General features: G+C 45.8%; 1 protein-coding gene across 1 annotated transcript; it reads left to right on the plus strand.

Annotated features, from left to right (window-relative positions):
- Positions 1-3,689: 3,689 nt before the first annotated feature.
- On the plus strand, positions 3,690-13,859 carry FOXR1 (forkhead box R1). Its single transcript, XM_060105270.1, has 9 exons — positions 3,690-3,740; positions 4,883-5,014; positions 5,095-5,283; positions 10,374-10,458; positions 11,341-11,415; positions 11,517-11,764; positions 12,006-12,232; positions 13,076-13,314; positions 13,782-13,859. The coding sequence occupies exons 1-9, from the start codon at positions 3,690-3,692 to the stop codon at positions 13,808-13,810; spliced, it is 1,275 nt and encodes a 424-aa protein (XP_059961253.1). The 3' UTR covers positions 13,811-13,859.
- The last annotated feature ends 3,125 nt before the right edge of the window (positions 13,860-16,984 follow it).

Here is a 16,984-nt window from a genome sequence, read left to right on the forward strand (position 1 = left end):
TGCACCAGGTGAGGGAGGTTTGGTGCCCACCCCTCTTGTATTGTGGGAAGAGCATCAGACAAGGAGCAAAACTGTGCCGCACATTAGAATCATCCAGGGAGGTTTTAAAAATCCCAACACTGAGGCCATACCCCACACCAGAATCAGAATGACTGGGGGTAGGATCCAGGCATTAGTACTTTTTTTTTTTTTTTTTTTTTTTTTGCGGTACGCAGGCCTCTCACGGCTGTGGCCTCTCCCGTTGTGGAGCACAGGCTCTGGACGCGCAGGCTCAGCGGCCATGGCTCACGGGCCCAGCCGCTCCGCGGCATGTGGGATCTTCCCGGACCGGGGCACGAACCCGTGTCCCCTGCACCGGCAGGCGGACTCTCAACCACTGCGCCACCAGGGAAGCCCAGGCGTTAGTACTTTTTAAAGATCCCCAGGGGATTCCAATGTGCAGCAAAGTTTGGATATTACTGACACAAACATTTTAGAAATTGTGGTAAAATGAATGTAACATAAAATGTACTATTTTAACCATTTTTAAGTGTACAGGTCAGTGGCATTAAGTACACTTACAATGTGCAGCCACCACCACTATCTATCTCCAGAACCTCATTAGCCCAAACGGAAATTCTTTACCCATTAAATAATACGTCCCCATTCCTTCCTCCTCCACTCTTGGCAACCACCGTTCTTTATGTCTCTATAAATCTGGCTATTCTAGATATACAGGTGGAAGTGTACAAAATTTGTCCTTTTGTGTCTGGCTTATTTCACTTAGCATAATATTTTCAAGGTTCATCCATGTTGTAGCATGCATCAGAATTTTATTCTTTTTTAAGGTTAAATAATATTCCACTGTATGTATATACTACCTTCATCCACTGACGGACATTTGGGTTGTTTCCACTTTTAGATATTGTGAATAAGGCTGTCGAACATGGGTATAAAAATGTATGTTCAAATCTCTGATTTCACTTCTTTTGGTTATATACTGAGAAATGAGATGGTTAGATCATATGGTAATTCTACATTTTTTTTTTTTTGGCTGCATTGGGTCTTCACTGTTATGCACGGGCTTTCTCTAGTTGCGCTGAGTGGAGGGCTACTCTTCATTGCGGTGCACAGCCTTCTCATTGCAGTGGATTCTCTTGTTGCGGAGCACGGACTCTAGGCATGCAGGTTTTAGTAGTTGCAGCATGCGGGCTCAGTAGTTGCAGCACGTGGGCCCTAGTGTACACGGACTTCAGGAGTTGTGGTGAGTGGGCTCAGTAGTTGTGGCTCACGGGCTTAGTTGCTCCGCAGCATGTGGGATCTTCCTGGACCAGGGATTGAACCTGTGTCCCGTGCATTGGCAGACAGATTCTTAACCACTGCGCCACCAGGGAAGTCCCTACATTTTTTGGTTTGAGGGCCTGCACCATTTTACATTCCCACCAGTTATTCACAAGGATTCCAATTTCTCCACATCCTAGTCAACAGCTGCTATCTTCTGTGTTTTGTTTATTTTTATAATAGCTGTCCCAATGGATGTGGTAGTATCTCATTGTGGTTTTTATTTGCATTTCTCTAATGTTAATGATATAAAAGCACATCTTTTCATGTGCTTATTGGATATTTGTATTTCTTTTCTGGAGAAATGTCTATTCAAGTCCTTTGCCCATTTTTAAATTGGGTTGTTTGGGTTTTTTGATGAGTTGTGGGAGTTCTTTATATATTCTGGATGTTAACCCCTTATCAGAGATATGATTTACATGATATAAACATTCTTAAATGATACTCTAATTTTAAAAGGGCTATGGGGGTGGGGGTGGGGGGGTGATGAACTGGGAGATTGAGATTGACATATATACACTAATATGTATAAAATAGATAACTAATAAGAACCTGCTGTACAAAAAATAAATAAATAAAATAAAATTCAACAACAACCAAAAAAGGGCTATAGGGGACTTACTTCCCTGGCACTCCAGTGGTTAAGACTCTGTGCTCCCAATGCAGGGGGCATAGGTTCGATACCTGGTTGGGGAACTAAGATCCCGCATGCCACACAGTATAGCCTAAAAAATAAATAAATAAAAGGGAAAAAAATAAAAATAAAAAATAAATAAAAAGGGCTACAAAAGGGTGGATGCATTACAATAACTTTTTTTTTTTTTTTTTTTTTTCTTTTTTCGGTATGCGGGCCTCTCACTGCCGTGGCCCCTCCCGTTGCGGAGCACAGGCTCCGGATGCGCAGGCCCAGCGGCCATGGCTCACGGGCCCAGCCGCTCCGCGGCATGTGGGATCCTCCCGGACCGGGGCACGAACCCGTATCCCCTGCATCGGCAGGCGGACTCTCAACCACTGCGCCACCAGGGAGGCCCTACAATAACATTTTTTATAAAACAAAAATGAGGGCTTCCCTGGTGGCGCAGTGGTTGAGAGTCCGCCTGCCGATGCGGGGGACACGGGTTCGTGCCCCGGTCCGGGAAGATCCCACATGCCGCAGAGCGGCTGGGCCCGTGAGCCATGGCCGCTGGGCCTGTGCGTCTGGAGCCTGTGCTCCGCAACGGGAGAGGCCACAGCAGTGAGAGGCCCGCGTACCGAAAAAAAAAAAAAAAAGAAAAAAAAAAAACCAAAAAAACAACAAAAAAAAAAACAAAAATGAAACACTCATAAGGAAAAAGATTGGAATAATATACATCAGAATGTAATTAATTATTACCTCTGGTTGATAACAAGAATGATTTTTATTTTATTGTTTTTTCTTTCTATACTTCCAAGTTTTATGCATCAAACATGTATTATTTTTATAATTAGGTAAATTGTCATAAAAGTTATTGTTATTATTGATATTAAAGGTAGAGTCCCAGTAAATTTTTTAAAAGAAAGCTGTTGTTTTCACCATAGTTAAAACAATATTTATTGAGGGTCTCCTATGCACCAGGTACTACTCTCAAAATTTCTGGTTGGGACTTTCCTGGTGGCTTGGTGGGTAAGAATCCGCCTGCCAGTGCAGGGGACACAGGTTCGAGCCTTGGTCCAGGAAGATCCCACATGCCACAGAGCAACTAAGCCCGTGTGCCACAACTACTGAAGCCTGCACACCTAGAGCCTGTGCTCCGCAGCAAGAGAAGCCACTGCAATGAGAAGCCCACGTACCACAACGGAGAGTAGCCCCCGCTCGCCACAACTACAGAAAGCCCACGTGCAGAAATGAAGACCCAATGAAGCCAGAGATAAATAAATAAATTTATTTATTAAAAAAAAATCTGGTCTAGTAGACAAGCAACAGGCAACACAGTATAGGGTGGATGAGCTCTGATGGGAAAACCCAGTATGCACAAAGGAACCAGAGGGGGTTGCCTCACCCTCTGGCCAAATCTGAACAATTTAAGAATTAAAACAAATAATTACAGTTCTGAATTATGATCCACTCTGTAAAATAAGAATCAATCCTTTGAAAAAAAAAAGAATCAATCCTTTGAGTCCATACTGATAACAAATAAACAAAATGAGATAAGGAAAAGCTCTTTACAACAGAATGTCAACTAAATAAATGGAGATGGAATGACTGATTTAGAAAAATCAGGGAATTCCCTGGCGGTCCAGTGGTTAGGACTCAGTGCTTTCGTTATGGTGGCCCTGGTTTCAATCCCTGGTTGGGGAACTAAGATCCCACAGTCAAAAAAAAAAAAGAAAAAAATCATCATTTCACGCCCATGATAGTAATGATTGATTTAGGCAAGAATAGTAAATGGACGCTAGAATCTGTGGGTCCAAACTTGATAAGAAACAGGATTTTAGATCACTTTAAAGTATCTCCCCACAAATTGCTTACTAATTACAAAAGAAAAAAAAAGGTAACTTCACAGTTGAGAAACATGATGGATACAACAAATAATGAGACAAACTGGCATCATGGGCCTTTTGATGTGATGTACTAAGAAGGAAACATCACTTCTCTGGTATTGTTGCCAAAAACGCATAATCTAAGTCTAATTATGAGGAAATTAGGGACATTCTACAAAATAAATGGCCTGTACTCTTCAAAAATGTCAGTGTTATGAAAGATTTAAAAGTCTGGTGGGAGGGTGGTGGGATGAATTGGGAGATTGGAATTGACATGTATACACTAATATGTATAAAATAGATAACTAATAAGAACCTGCTGTATAAAAAAAATAAATAAAATTTAAAATAAATAAATAAATAAAAGTCTGAGAAACTGCTCCAGATTAGAGACTAAAGAGACATAAATATTAAATGCCCTGCATGATCCTGAATTGGATTCTAGTCCAGAAAACAAATTAAATAAAGGACACTATTGGGACAATTGGTGAAATCGGAATAGAATGTGAACATAGTATTGAATCACTGTTAAATTTTGATGATTTTCTTGTTTCTGATTTTCTGGTTATGTAAACCAATATCCATGTTTTTAGGAAATACACACTTAAGTATTTGTGGGTAAAGGGACATGACGTCTGCAAATTACTCTCAAACAGTTCAGAAAAAATAATGTATGTCTTACATACATGGAGACAAAAGCAAAAATGTGATGAAATGTTAATAATTGGTATAATTGGTGAGTTACAGGATTTAGGTATACTGGAATTTTTTATAGTATTCTTGGGACTTCTGTAAATTTGAAATTATGAAAAACAAAATTTAAATATCACCATTCAAAAAAATAAAATAATAAAAAAATCACCATTTAATCCTATCTCCACCATATATTTACAGATGTAATCTTGGATAAACCATGAAATCTTCCAAACTTCCAGAAAGTAGCTATTAATACCACCACGGGATCATTCTTCAATGGTAGACTGATTTACTAAATAAAAGAAGAGCTTGGTGCAAATGTAGAGGGGAAAGAGGGCCTGGGGTACCTCCCTTCTGGACCCCCAAGGTTCCCAAATTAAAGCGGGTGGAGCTTGCAGAAAGACGTGGCAAGGAGCACTACGTGGAGGCTCGAGAGCAAGGGTGTCAGCAGGACTGGGCACACCTGAGCGGGCTCCGACCTAAGTCAATCAGAGCGCGGGTATTTGAGGAAGTGCCTCCTAGGCCTCACCCTCATTCTCTCCAGACTTTCCCACCCTGTGCCGGCTCTCCCTCCTCTAGCTAATCGTGGACCTGAAGCTCCAGCACCTAGACTTCTGGGCCAGCCTCCATGGCCAGGTCCCGGGATTGCTGGACTGGGACATGGGGAACGAGTGCTTTCTGGCCTTCACCACTACGCACCTGCCCTTAGCGGAACAAAACCGTGAGTGTCTGAGAGGGGGGTCGTGGGGGATGGGCGCGCCGCGGAGGGTCGGAGGCTCGGAGGCTCGTGGGCGCGCAGGCCCGGAAGCTCCCCAGCCTTTGACTTGCTCGCCGCGAGCCCCCGCGAGCCCCGTGACTATGTTGCGTTTGGGGCCCCGCGCCCCCTTTGCTGAGCCCCGGAGCTCCCACCCCGCCCCCACTTTTTCCGAGGGGCAATGGAGTCCCCGCCTCGACGGAAAGCCCAGGGAGGGAAGCGGTCCTGCCTGAACACGGCCTTTCAATCCTACCCCATCCGCCCCGGCTAAATCCCAGAACTTTCTAGGCCTCTTCTCGGCCTTTTCTCCGTGGCGCCTACGCCATCAGGGCACACTACGTGTTCGTTCATCTTTCTCTTAAAATCTTTTTAAAATCGGTTTTGTTCATGGCTGTATCCCCATCTCTTAATACATTGTCTGACATCTAGAGGTGCTCAATATTTGCTGAATGGATAGTTGACCGCTGTCTTTTAAAAACTTTTTTTGTTTGGTCCTCAACTGTTGAGATTTGAGGTAATCACCTCCTACATTCATGGTACATGATTGCCATCTGTTTGGGCAAAGTACTTGGATTAACTCATTCAATCCCCACCCACTTTTGTCACCTCCCACACTCTCAAGTATCTACCCTAATCCATTTAATGTCTTTAGATAGGTAGGTGTATCTTTGAAAACTGTTTAGCATTATTTTGCTTTTATAGGTGACCTTAATTTACATAAACTCATTGCTTTTTTTCCCCTCATTCAAATTGTTTTTGAGAGTTATTGCGGTTGCTAAATGCAAATCTGGTTCATCATTTCTTTTTTTTTTTTTTTTTTTTTGCGGTACACAGGCCTCTCACTGTTGTGGCCTCTCCCGCTGCGGAGCACAGGCTCTGGACGCGCAGGCTCAGCGGCCATGGCTCATGGGCCCAGCCGCTCCGCGGCATGTGGGATCTTCCCGGACTGGGGCACGAACCCGTGTCCCCTGCATCGGCAGGTGGACTCCCAACCACTGCGCCACCAGGGAAGCCCTGGTTCATCATTTCTGATTGCTGTGTGGTATTCTATCATCTGCATACGTTACTTTTTGCATTTTAATTCTCCTTACTGATGGAGACAAAACTCCATTGGAACTCTTTGCCACCATAAGTAATGCTGACGAACATTCTTGTATCTTCACTGATTCAAGAAATATTTATTGAGCACCTCCAATTTGCCAGGCACTGTTCTGGACACTCATGTGATACATCATGAACAAAACAGACAAGTCTTCATGGAGCTGACATTCTCCTGGGGCCACACAGGCAATCCACATAAAAATAAATAAATAAATAGATAGATAGATAGATACATAGTATGTTATAAGGTGATAACTGAGATGGGGGGAAAAGGACATGGTAAGAGGGCTCAGGAATGGGGGCTGGGAGGTGGTGGCAGCTACAGTTTTAAATAGGGTTGGTCTTCATTGGGAACATAGTATATGAGCAGAGCAGAGTTGAAGGAGGTGAGATAGTGAGCCAGAGGATACTTAGAGGAAAAGCTTCCCAGGCAGAATAAATAGCCAGTGTAGAAACCCTCAGGAATATGCCTGGAGGAACCGGTAAAGAGGCCAGTGAAGCTGGATCAAAGTAAATAAAGAGGAGAGTTCAGAGGGTGTGGGTCGTGGAGATCAGGAAAAGCCTTCCCCTTTGAGGGCGTTAGGGTTGACTCCAAGTAAGATGCAGCATGGTTGAAAGGTTTCGAACAGAGGAGTAACATGATCGCCAGCTTAGTGAGTGACCTGTGCCATTGCATAGTGTGCCTATACTTGGTTTACCGTCCTGCTATCACTGTCTTAAGATTTTTAATAATTTTTGAACAAGGAGGCCCACATTTTCTTTTTGCACTGGGCCCTGCAAATTATGTAGCTGATCCTGAATGATCTATAGTCTGAAAAGATCACTGTGGCTGCTGGGTTGAGGGTACGTTGTAAATGTAGAGCGACTGGGAAGCCAGGAGACTAGTTAGGAGGCTACTGTAGTAATCCAGACAAGAGCTGATGGCAGACTGCACCACTAGGGTGGTGGCAGAGGATGTGGTGAGAAGGTAGAACCAGGTGGATTCGCTTGATGGATTGGATGTGTGGTGTAAAAAAGAGAGATGAGAGGATGACTCCTCCAGAGTTTTTGGCTGATCAAGTGCAAGGATGGAGTTGTCTTGTAGTGAGATGGGGTAAGCTCCTGATAGGATATTTAGGGAGGAAAATCAGGAGTTCTGTTCTGAACATGCTGAGTTTGAGATATTTTTTAAATATCCAAGTAGAAATGTTGAGTAAGCTGGTGGATACAAAAGTCTGCAATTCTGGACAGAGGTATGCAGATATAAATTTTGAGAGTCTTTGGTACATGCCTGGCATTTAAGGGGTGAGAATAGAGAAGAACCAAGGATGAGCCCTGGGGGGCATTCCATTCTAAAGAGATTGGAGAGGAGATAAACCAAAAAAAAAAAAAAAAAAAAAAAAAACTGAGGAAATGACCATTAAGAGTCAAAACTGGTATTGTGGTTTCCTGGAAACCAAGTGAAGAAAGTGTTTCAAAGGAGTGGTCACAGGACAGGAACACTGCTGTGAGAGGTCAGGTCAGAGGTGGGCTGACTATTGGATTTAGCAAAGCAGAGCCTTGATTATATGGTTTTGGTGGACTGCAGCCTTGATCATAGTGGTTTTGGTGGAGTGGTGGAGAAGAAAGACTGATTGGCAAGGGTTTAAGTGTGGAAGGGGGAGGAAGTGGAGACAAAGTATAGGCAATTCTTTCGAGTTCTTCCTCAAAGGAAAGCAAAAATATGGAGTAGTGGCCTGGCACAGAAAGTGGGGACAAAAGAAGTTCTTGTTTTTAATAAGATGAGAGAATTAACAGCATATTTGAATGACGATAATGGTCCAGAGACAGAAATTTATAACAGAAAAGAGAGGAGACAGGAATTCCCTGGCCGTCCAGTGATTAGGACTTGGTGCTTTCACTGCTCCCTGGTTAGGAAACTAAGATCCCACAAGCCTCCCGAGGCCAAAATAAATTTCAAACACTGTCCTTGAGGAGGTGTGGGGCCACGTGTGTCAGAGCAGGGGAGGGAGATGGACAGAGGCACTATCCTTTGATCCCACTGAGATCACCCATCTGTTGATCCCATCACCCTTTCCCGGCTCTCAAAGAGCAGAGTTAGAGAAGATGTCCTCTCTGTAACTAACCTGGAATCCCCCAAACAGGCTCACTCTCTTGCATACACCGACGACTCCTTTGGCTCTCTATGGCTTTGGAACACTTGCTTGGCCAAACCACAACGCTGATTAAATCCAGCTCTACCAAACAAGTGCTCCAAAGCCATAGATCAATGGATTGGGGTTATCAGTTGGTATCAAAAGAGATGGCTGGAAAGAGGAGGTGGTGCATTTTTACCTGGTGCGAAAATGAGGTTATGGAGAGGTTGCAGTTATTGGCTTAGGTTATGACAGTGAGGACTGTCTACATTAGGATGGAAGGCAGAATTTTGGGAGGAGAAGAGTTCAAGAAACTAGAGGCCAGGTTATTAGGATAATCATCTATGTATCTATTGAAACAGCCAAGATTTAAGGCAGGAGTAGCACTAGTGACAGTGAGCCAGGAACTAAATTCCTCTAAATGAGGGGGAGTGGCCGAGAATTTGGTAGATGATGGTAGCAATGAAAATTAGTATATAAATTCTTCTATTAACTTGAATAGACACACCCAGGATTAGACAGTAAATTGTAGTGCTGCCTGATTATTCTTCACCAGCACCAGTTGCTATTCAGATGTAATAAAGGATCCTATTTCACTGCATCTTTGCCAACACTTGGTATTACCTCTTTTTATAATTCTTGTCAGTTTGATGTAAAGTATTATATCATTCTTTTATTGTGTTCCTATTACTAGTAAGGCTGAGCATCTTCAGGTAGCCCCTCCTTCTGAATACTGATTCGTATCTTACCCATGTATAGATTTGTCTTAGCCTTTTATTTTTTGATTTGTAGGAGCTGTCTATCAGAGAATTGAGAGTTCTGGAAATGATTTTTTTTCTGGTTTATTATCTATTGATTTTTTTTCCCCTCGTGAGTTTTACTGTGCAGAACCTTTCAATCTTTATGTGTTATAATATCTGCATTAAATGTATAGGTTAATTTGAGGATAATTGGCATCTTTATAGTATGTATTATATGTCTTTGTTTATTGAAGTCTTTTAGGTCCTTAAGTAGTAGGTACATCTTTTTCACATAAAGGTCCATTCTTTGATGAGTTAACCCCTAGATACATTATAACTTTGGTTGCTATTGTGAACAGCACCTTTTTGAAAAAAAGATTTTTTATTTTCCAGTTTCTTAATGCTGGTATAGAGGAACAGTGGTGATTAGTATGTTGGTCTTATATCCAGCAAACTTGCTGGACTCTTATTGGTTCTAATAACTTATATATCGATTTTGTATGGTCTTCTTTTAGTCTATGTTTTTTTCTGTAAATAATTATAGTTTTGCCTTTTTCTTTCTTATATCTCTTACTACTTTTTCCTTTTTAGAATACTGTGTTGAACATTAATGATGTAATGGGCATCCTTTCTAATTACTGAGTTCTCTAATAAGTATATCATCATTTTCCAGACAAAAACCTAGATTCATCTGTAATATGATGACACTCATGGGAACAATGAGAGGGACAAAAGCCAGCTTTATGTCGAGCAGCTAGCTCTAATATGTACCTGATTTACTCTGAGCCCACCATGTATTCATTCATTCATCCAGTTAAGTTGAGCTCCTCCCATATGCCAGGCAGTGAAGGAGACAGACCTGGAGATAGACACTAAGCAGGTAGTTACAATAAAATGTGTGCTACGGGAGTGTTTGGACAGGTAGTCAGAGAAGGCCTTCTTTAGAAAGATGTTTAAACAGAGACCTGATGGGTGAGTAGCAATTAACTAGGCAAGCAGGTAGAGGGAAGAGTGTTTCCAGCAAAGGGAACAGCTTAAGGGAAGGCAGAGGATCTAGATGTGGTCTGTTGGAGATGGGTGGAGAGCCTGGGAGGAATGACTCAACACTGATGAGGAGCCAGGGCCTTGTAGACTATCTCAGGAATTTAGATTTGGCCTAAAGGCCAAAGGTTTTACACTGATGGGTGGCATGATTGGATTAACATTTTGGGAAGATCACTCAAACTGCAATACGGTAAGTTAAAGAAAAGAAGATAAACAGACCTTTTAGGTTACAGGCTTGGACTAGGATGGTAGAACTTGGTGATTGATTGGGTGTGGCTGTACGGGAAAGAGGAGTCAAGAATGATTTCCACTCACGGACACAGAAAACAAACTTATGGTGAACAAAGGGGAAGTGGGGGGGGGTGGGGGGATAAATTAGGAGTTTGGGATTAACAGATACACACTACTGTACATAAAATAGATAACCAACAAGGGCCTACTGTAGAGCACAGGGAACTATGTTCAATATCTTGTAATAACCTACAATGGAAAAGAATCTGAAAAAGAATCTGTGTATATATATGCTTGTGTGTGTGTGTGTGTGTGTATAAAACTGAATCACTTTGCTGTACACCTGAAATGAACACATTGTAAATCAACTATACTTCAATTTAAAAATGGAGAAAAAAAAAAAGGAATGATTTCCAAGTATGTAGCCTGGACAGCTGGTTAGATGGTGCCATATGCTGAAACAAGGAATGCAGGAGCAAGAGCAGGAAAATGGAGTTGAGTTTTAGAAATGTTCAAAATGCCTGTGGGTTATCCCATGGGCAGTTCTAGTTACGGGCTAGCAGAGAAGTCTGGGCTAGAGATAAAGATTTGTAAGCCTTGAATTTATAGATGGTGACTGACTAAAGTAACAGGCATTAATGAGATGGTTTAGGGGCCGTACTGTGGGGTGAGAAGAGAAGAATGCAGAGGAGAATGAAAAGGTCAGAGAGGTAAGGGGAAACCAGTAGAATATGGCATCATAACTTCCCAGGCAGGGCCCATAGCCATCTCCCAGGGAAGCTTCAAGGGGCCAAAATGAAAATCCTAGGATGTTTTGACTCTCTTCTTTTCTTTTTGCTAGTTGCCAGATATAAACTCCGAATAGTTGAGCCACCAAAACTACCTCTGGAAAAAAAACCCAACCCTGACAAAGATGGTGAGTGGATGGGAGTGAGTTCTCTGACACGGCCCTGTGGCTTGGGCGGGACATCCAAAGCCCATGACCTATGGCCCGCAATCTCTTTTTTCTCTGCACAGGTCCAGATTTCGAGCCCAACCTGTGGATGTGGGTAGACCCCAACATCGTGTTCCCTCCTGGAAAGCTGGAGGTCCCAGAACCCAGTAAGGGGAAGAATCTGACAAGCATAGTCCCTTCCCCTCAGCCATCCCCAAAAGAAGATGACTTTGCCAAATGCCCACAGGCCACAGTGGTGGAGTCGCCATCACTTTCTGGAGACCAGTATCCCCCTCGGAAGCGGTTTGCCTCTTCCCCCAGCAACTGGGAGGTAGGGATTTCTGGGCTGTGGGTTGGACTTGGGATGTAGGCAGAGTGGGCACAGGGATGATGCAGCAGAGAGTTCTGTTTTCTTAGAGTTAACGAAGGGTTAATGGGTTCAGAAATTAGCTGTGCCCCTGGGTTGGGGAGAAGCCCAGATGGTGGCCCTAGACCACCACCCCTTCCTGCCACTGCACCCCTGGAGTAGAGGCCGTGGAGTCAGGACCAGTTCCTACTCTGTGCTCCTCTAGCTCACAGAAGAGGAGGAGGCTGAGGACCAGGATGACAGCTCCTCTGTGGCTCTCCGGTCCCCTCACAAAAGGGCCCCCCTCCAGAGTCGGAGGCTTCGGCAAGCCAACAGCCAGGAGGGGGGGCTGTGGTCCCGGCCCCCTCTCAATTACTTCCACCTAATTGCACTGGCATTAAGAAACAGTTCCCCCTGTGGCCTCAACGTGCAACAGATCTACAGTTTCACTCGGTATGTGCCGGGGGCCCTGTGAGGAGGGCGAAGGGAGGGGGCAGGGCCCTGCTCAGATACCTTCCAGGCCCTGAGCTGCTGCTTCAGTTCCCCCATCTGGGTCTGAGAGGATACTTCTCCTTTCCCAGGCACTGGTTCTGGGTTGCCCCCGGCTGTGTGTCCACACCTCACATAGACAGGAAGATAGCCACCCCCCTCCCCCTTTCACATCTAAGAAACTCCAACCTTTTTATACCTTAGTTCCTTAACATATAAAATCACCCGGGCCATAAATTCTCCCATCTTCCCTCTCAAGAACACCCAGTATAAAATCTGGTTTCCCCAACATGCTTTCCCTTTGTATTGAACTGCCTGGCACAGCCTGTTCCCCAAGGACCCGGGGAAGCCGGGCTGAGAAGGGATTTACATTGAGCTTTGAGAGTCGGGTACCCATGAGTATGACGAGTTTCTCGGACCTTTTCCCTCTATTATCAGAAGAGTCGCAAAGTATTAATCCTCAAGAGGCGTCCTCCTTGACCAGGATTCCTCTGACAGGACCTTGTTGGCCTGATTTCTGCTCTGTTCCTGTTACAAGTCAAACTCCTGAGCCCTCGGAGGGAGGGAGGAAAGCGAGCCAGGGAGTGGGGGCAGTGAACTGGGTCTATAAGGTGAGGCTCTGCACAAGCACTGCAGCAGGTGGAGGTCTGACACATGCTTAGGCGGCAGAGTGCGTCGTGGGCCAGCTTGCCCTTCTCCGACGTGAGAGAAGGGCTGAGGCTCCTGGCCCCGGGGGAGAACATTCTCCAGGGTAAGGCATCTCCCAGAGAGACCACACCTCTCCTTACCATTCCTCCCTATCTGCAGACAACATTTCCCCTTTTTCCGGACGGCTCCCGAAGGCTGGAAGAATACCGTGCGTCACAATCTCTGTTTCCGAGACAGCTTTGAGAAAGTGCCGGTCAGCATGCAGGGTGGCGCCAGCACACGGCCCCGATCCTGCCTCTGGAAGTTGACCGACGAGGGACACCGCCGCTTTGCAGAGGAGGCCCGCGCCTTGGCCTCCACTAAGCTGGAAACTATCCAACAGTGCATGAGCCAGCCAGGTGTGAGGCCTCGTCACACGTGGGGCTGAGGGGAGGGGCCCTGAAGATCCTGACCCAAGGCCGAGTGTGCTGGGAAGGAGCCAGGGTCACACGGGGAGGAGGGGGTGGCACCTACTGTAGGAAGGGGAGAGGACAGCAGTGTTCTGAGACCCTGGGATGGTGCCTGCCTCAGGGGTCCCCCCACACACAAGCACGGAACCTGAGGTGCTGGGAGTTGATGGAGAAACAGCTAAGGTGCAGCTGGCCCTACTCACAGCCCCGCAGCCTGGGGAAATGGTAACCACACAGTGTGAGAAGCATGGTATAAGAGGTTCTCCGCAAAGGGGGCTTTTTCTTCTCCTGGAGACCAGGTGGCATTTGGGCCTTGAGAGAGGAAAAGTAGATCGTTTGCCGTGAGAGAGCTTTCCAGGCTTAGGGAACAGCATCTGCAAACGACACATAGATCCCTTTGACTTCTTTCCTTACAGATGTGATGCCTTCCCTCTTCGACCTTTAGTTCCACAAACCATCTGTCAGCCCATGCCTTATTAAAGTTATCTGCAGCACCCTGGTGTGTGCGTGGTCTGAGGATGGGGCAGGGGTGGGGGCGGAGGCGAGCTCTGAGGTTGGAAATGGGATGCCCTCAGAGCTGATGGGTGGGCAAGTTGCCTGGTGCACAGCAAAGGGAGCCCATACTCTTCTTTCTTCAAAGGAAGAAAACACTCAACCCTCTTTAGGGTCCCATTTTTCTTGGGAGATGCTAGCATAAAGCAGCCAGGCCCGCAAAAGGCCCCCCCAAATCACCAGCCACTCATAGGAGTGGATGTAATCAGCTGGGGACAGTGAGGAGAGGCCTAGGGAAACACATCACCTATGGAACAGTTGAAGGAAAGACCCTTATAGGAGGCCACAAAGGAGCAGTGAGAAAGGTGAAAGGCAAGAATTTCTTGACAAAAGGAGTAGCCAGACTTAAGTCTCATTTCCCCCATTTAAGCATTGGGGGTGAGGGGTGGGAACTCAGAGCTGAGAGGCATGGCCCTTCCATACTTCCGGTTTCAGTAGAAACCAGAGCACTTGTCCTTAGAGGCTGCAGATCACAGCTGGGCTGCTGTGGCTTCCTTGGTTGCAGTAGACTGTGTCCAGGGCAAGGCCAGCTGCCAGCCTCAGACCTGAGGGATAGGGAGAAGCCAGGGGGAACAAGTAAGGAAGGAACGAGATTCAGAGCTGTGTCGGGATGCCATGGACATTCCCACAGTGCTTGAAGTTCCTGCTGGCTTTCCCACAGGACTGAGATGACCCTTCTCATTCCCTCTCCTGCTCTTCCCTCACCCCACAACAGGCCTGTACAGAAACATGGCTCCAGCCTCAGACACTGTCCCCGGGGACTGGGCATCACTACTCCCCAGAGGTAGCAGTGGCTGGTGCGTGAGTCTCAAGAAGGGCACCGGCTCTCAGCTCTGATGTAGCTGCTTGCTGCTCCTGCATCCTCGTTCTAGAAGAACCTGCCTCAGGCAGCCACTTTCTCTTTAAGCTTGAGTGTCTTGATCAGGAAAATGAGTTGATGATGGCTCTTTCTTTTTTTTTATTTTTTTTATTTTTGGACACACAGCATGGCATGTGGGATCTTAGTTCCCCTACCAGGGATTGAACCCACACCCCCTGCAGTGGAAGCGTGGAGTCTTAACCACTGGACCGCCAGGGAAGTCCCTGCTGGCCCTTTCTTAGTACTGTACCAGCATGGAGATGGGGGGGATGGAGTAGGGTGCTTCATACCAAACCTGGCTCCCGGTTCTAAATAAATGGTAGCTGTTTTTTTGCGTCTTGTGATGTCCAGTTAGGACCCGCCTCCTTCCTCCAGGATGCTGGTGGGCTAGTAATGGCCTGGATTTGCTTTCAGCACATGGCAGCTCTCAGTGGGAGCCAGGACCTCGCTCCATCTCTGACTCCCCGCTCTGCTCCCGCTCAGCAGATCACCTGTCATCTCTCACTGTATCTTCTTTAGCACAGTTTTCTTAACATTTCTAAACTTCAGTTTCTTTTGCATGCAAATTGGGGATAATAAAAGTACACACTGGGCTTCCCTGGTAGCGCAGTGGTTGGGAGTCCGCCTGCCTATGCAGGGGACACAGGTTCGTGCCCCGGTCTGGGAAGATCCCACATGCCGCGGAGCGGCTGGGCCCGTGAGCCATGGCCGCTGAGCCTGCATGTCCGGAGCCTGTGCTCCGCAACGGGAGAGGCCACAACAGTGAGAGGCCCGCATACCGCAAAAAAAAAAAAAAAAAAAAAGTACACACAGATTTGATTTGGGAACTAAACAGGAAAGTGTGTAGTCCTGTGTCTGGCATATTAACATTGACTGCTTACAGTTGGACCAGACATCATTCTAAGTGCATTTGCAGGTTTAATCCATATAGAGGCCTTAAGGAGTAGGTACTGTTATTCTTCTCAGGTAGTTGAGTGTGATGGCTATTTAAAGAGTTGCCTTCATTTCTGTCCACTTATTCAGCCCTTAATCCCCTGCAGTCTATAGCACTATAAAATCAGACTGCCTCCTCCCTAGTCTCTGAAATATGGTATTCCTGAAAAGCATGGCCCATGCCCTATCTGACCAAAATCTTTACCTTTGAAGAAAGGCCCCGGTTCATCTGCTTGGTTGGCACGTTTTTGGTAACAGACATGCAGTCTCGCCCTGGTCACCTGTCCATCACCACAACCACCTCTGCTCTACCCACTCCAGCTTTGCATTCATTCTGGAATATGCACCAAAAGCAGCTCTAGGCCAGGGGCTCTCACTGGCCCTATGGTTGCCGCAAGGATGTGGGGGATTGGCGGGCCCAGGAGTGTCAAGTGTCAGTGCAGGAGGCAGTGTCTCACTTTAAAGAGCTGAGCCTCATACCGAAGGCCATTGAGACTGAGCTGAGCCAAGAACCTAACCCGGCTTTACACCTAAGCAGAAAGTATTTGTTGTGTTGTTTTATTATATACTGAATTTTCCAGGAGTGCAACTCTTATGTAAAGTGAAGGAAGACTCTACTTTTTTTAGTTTGAAAGTTTTCTGAGAGTTGTTTGCCATTTCGGAAAATCACTTCATTGACAGCAAAGCTGCTCTGGTATTTAACTCACCAATACCACATGCCTGTATTGGTCTGTTTGTATTTGTTGTAATCATCGGGATTCCACATGTATAAACAAATATTTAGCTATTTCAAGGTAGCCAATATACAGAAAAAATTATTTTCAGGACTGCCCTGGTGGCACAGTGGTTAAGACTCTGCACTCCCAAAGCAGGGGGCCCGGGTTCGATCCCTGGTTAGGGAACTAGATCCCACATGCCTGCCGCAACTAAGAGCCGGTGAGCCACAACTAAGACCTGGTGCAAATGAATTAATTAATAAATTAAAAAATCAGAATAGCTCTATATCCATTTTTTTTTTTTTTTTCTTTTTGCGGTATGTGGGCCTCTCACTGCTGTGGCCTCTCCCGTTGCAGAGCACAGGCTCCGGATGCGCAGGCCCAGCGGCCATGGCTCACAGGCCCAGCCGCTCCGCGGCATATGGGATCCTCCCAGACCGGGGCACGAACCCGCATCCCCTGCATCGGCAGGCGGACTCTCAACCACTTGCGCCACCAGGGAGGCCCTCTATATCCATTTTTAAAAAGGTATTTTCAATAATCATTTGAATGACATCTC

Source organism: Mesoplodon densirostris, chromosome 7 (assembly GCF_025265405.1).
Source record: "Mesoplodon densirostris isolate mMesDen1 chromosome 7, mMesDen1 primary haplotype, whole genome shotgun sequence".
NCBI classification, from domain to species: Eukaryota; Metazoa; Chordata; class Mammalia; order Artiodactyla; family Ziphiidae; genus Mesoplodon; species Mesoplodon densirostris.

Excerpts from the sequence above, each read along its gene's own strand:
- FOXR1 (XM_060105270.1), top strand. The coding sequence starts at position 3,690 with ATGATAGTAATGATTGATTTAGGCAAGAATAGTAAATGGACGCTAGAA. Across the intron at positions 10,459-11,340 it reads ATCACTCAAACTGCAATACG|TTGCCAGATATAAACTCCGA; the intron begins GTAAGTTAAAGA and ends TCTTTTTGCTAG. Across the intron at positions 12,233-13,075 it reads CAGATCTACAGTTTCACTCG|ACAACATTTCCCCTTTTTCC; the intron begins GTATGTGCCGGG and ends CCCTATCTGCAG.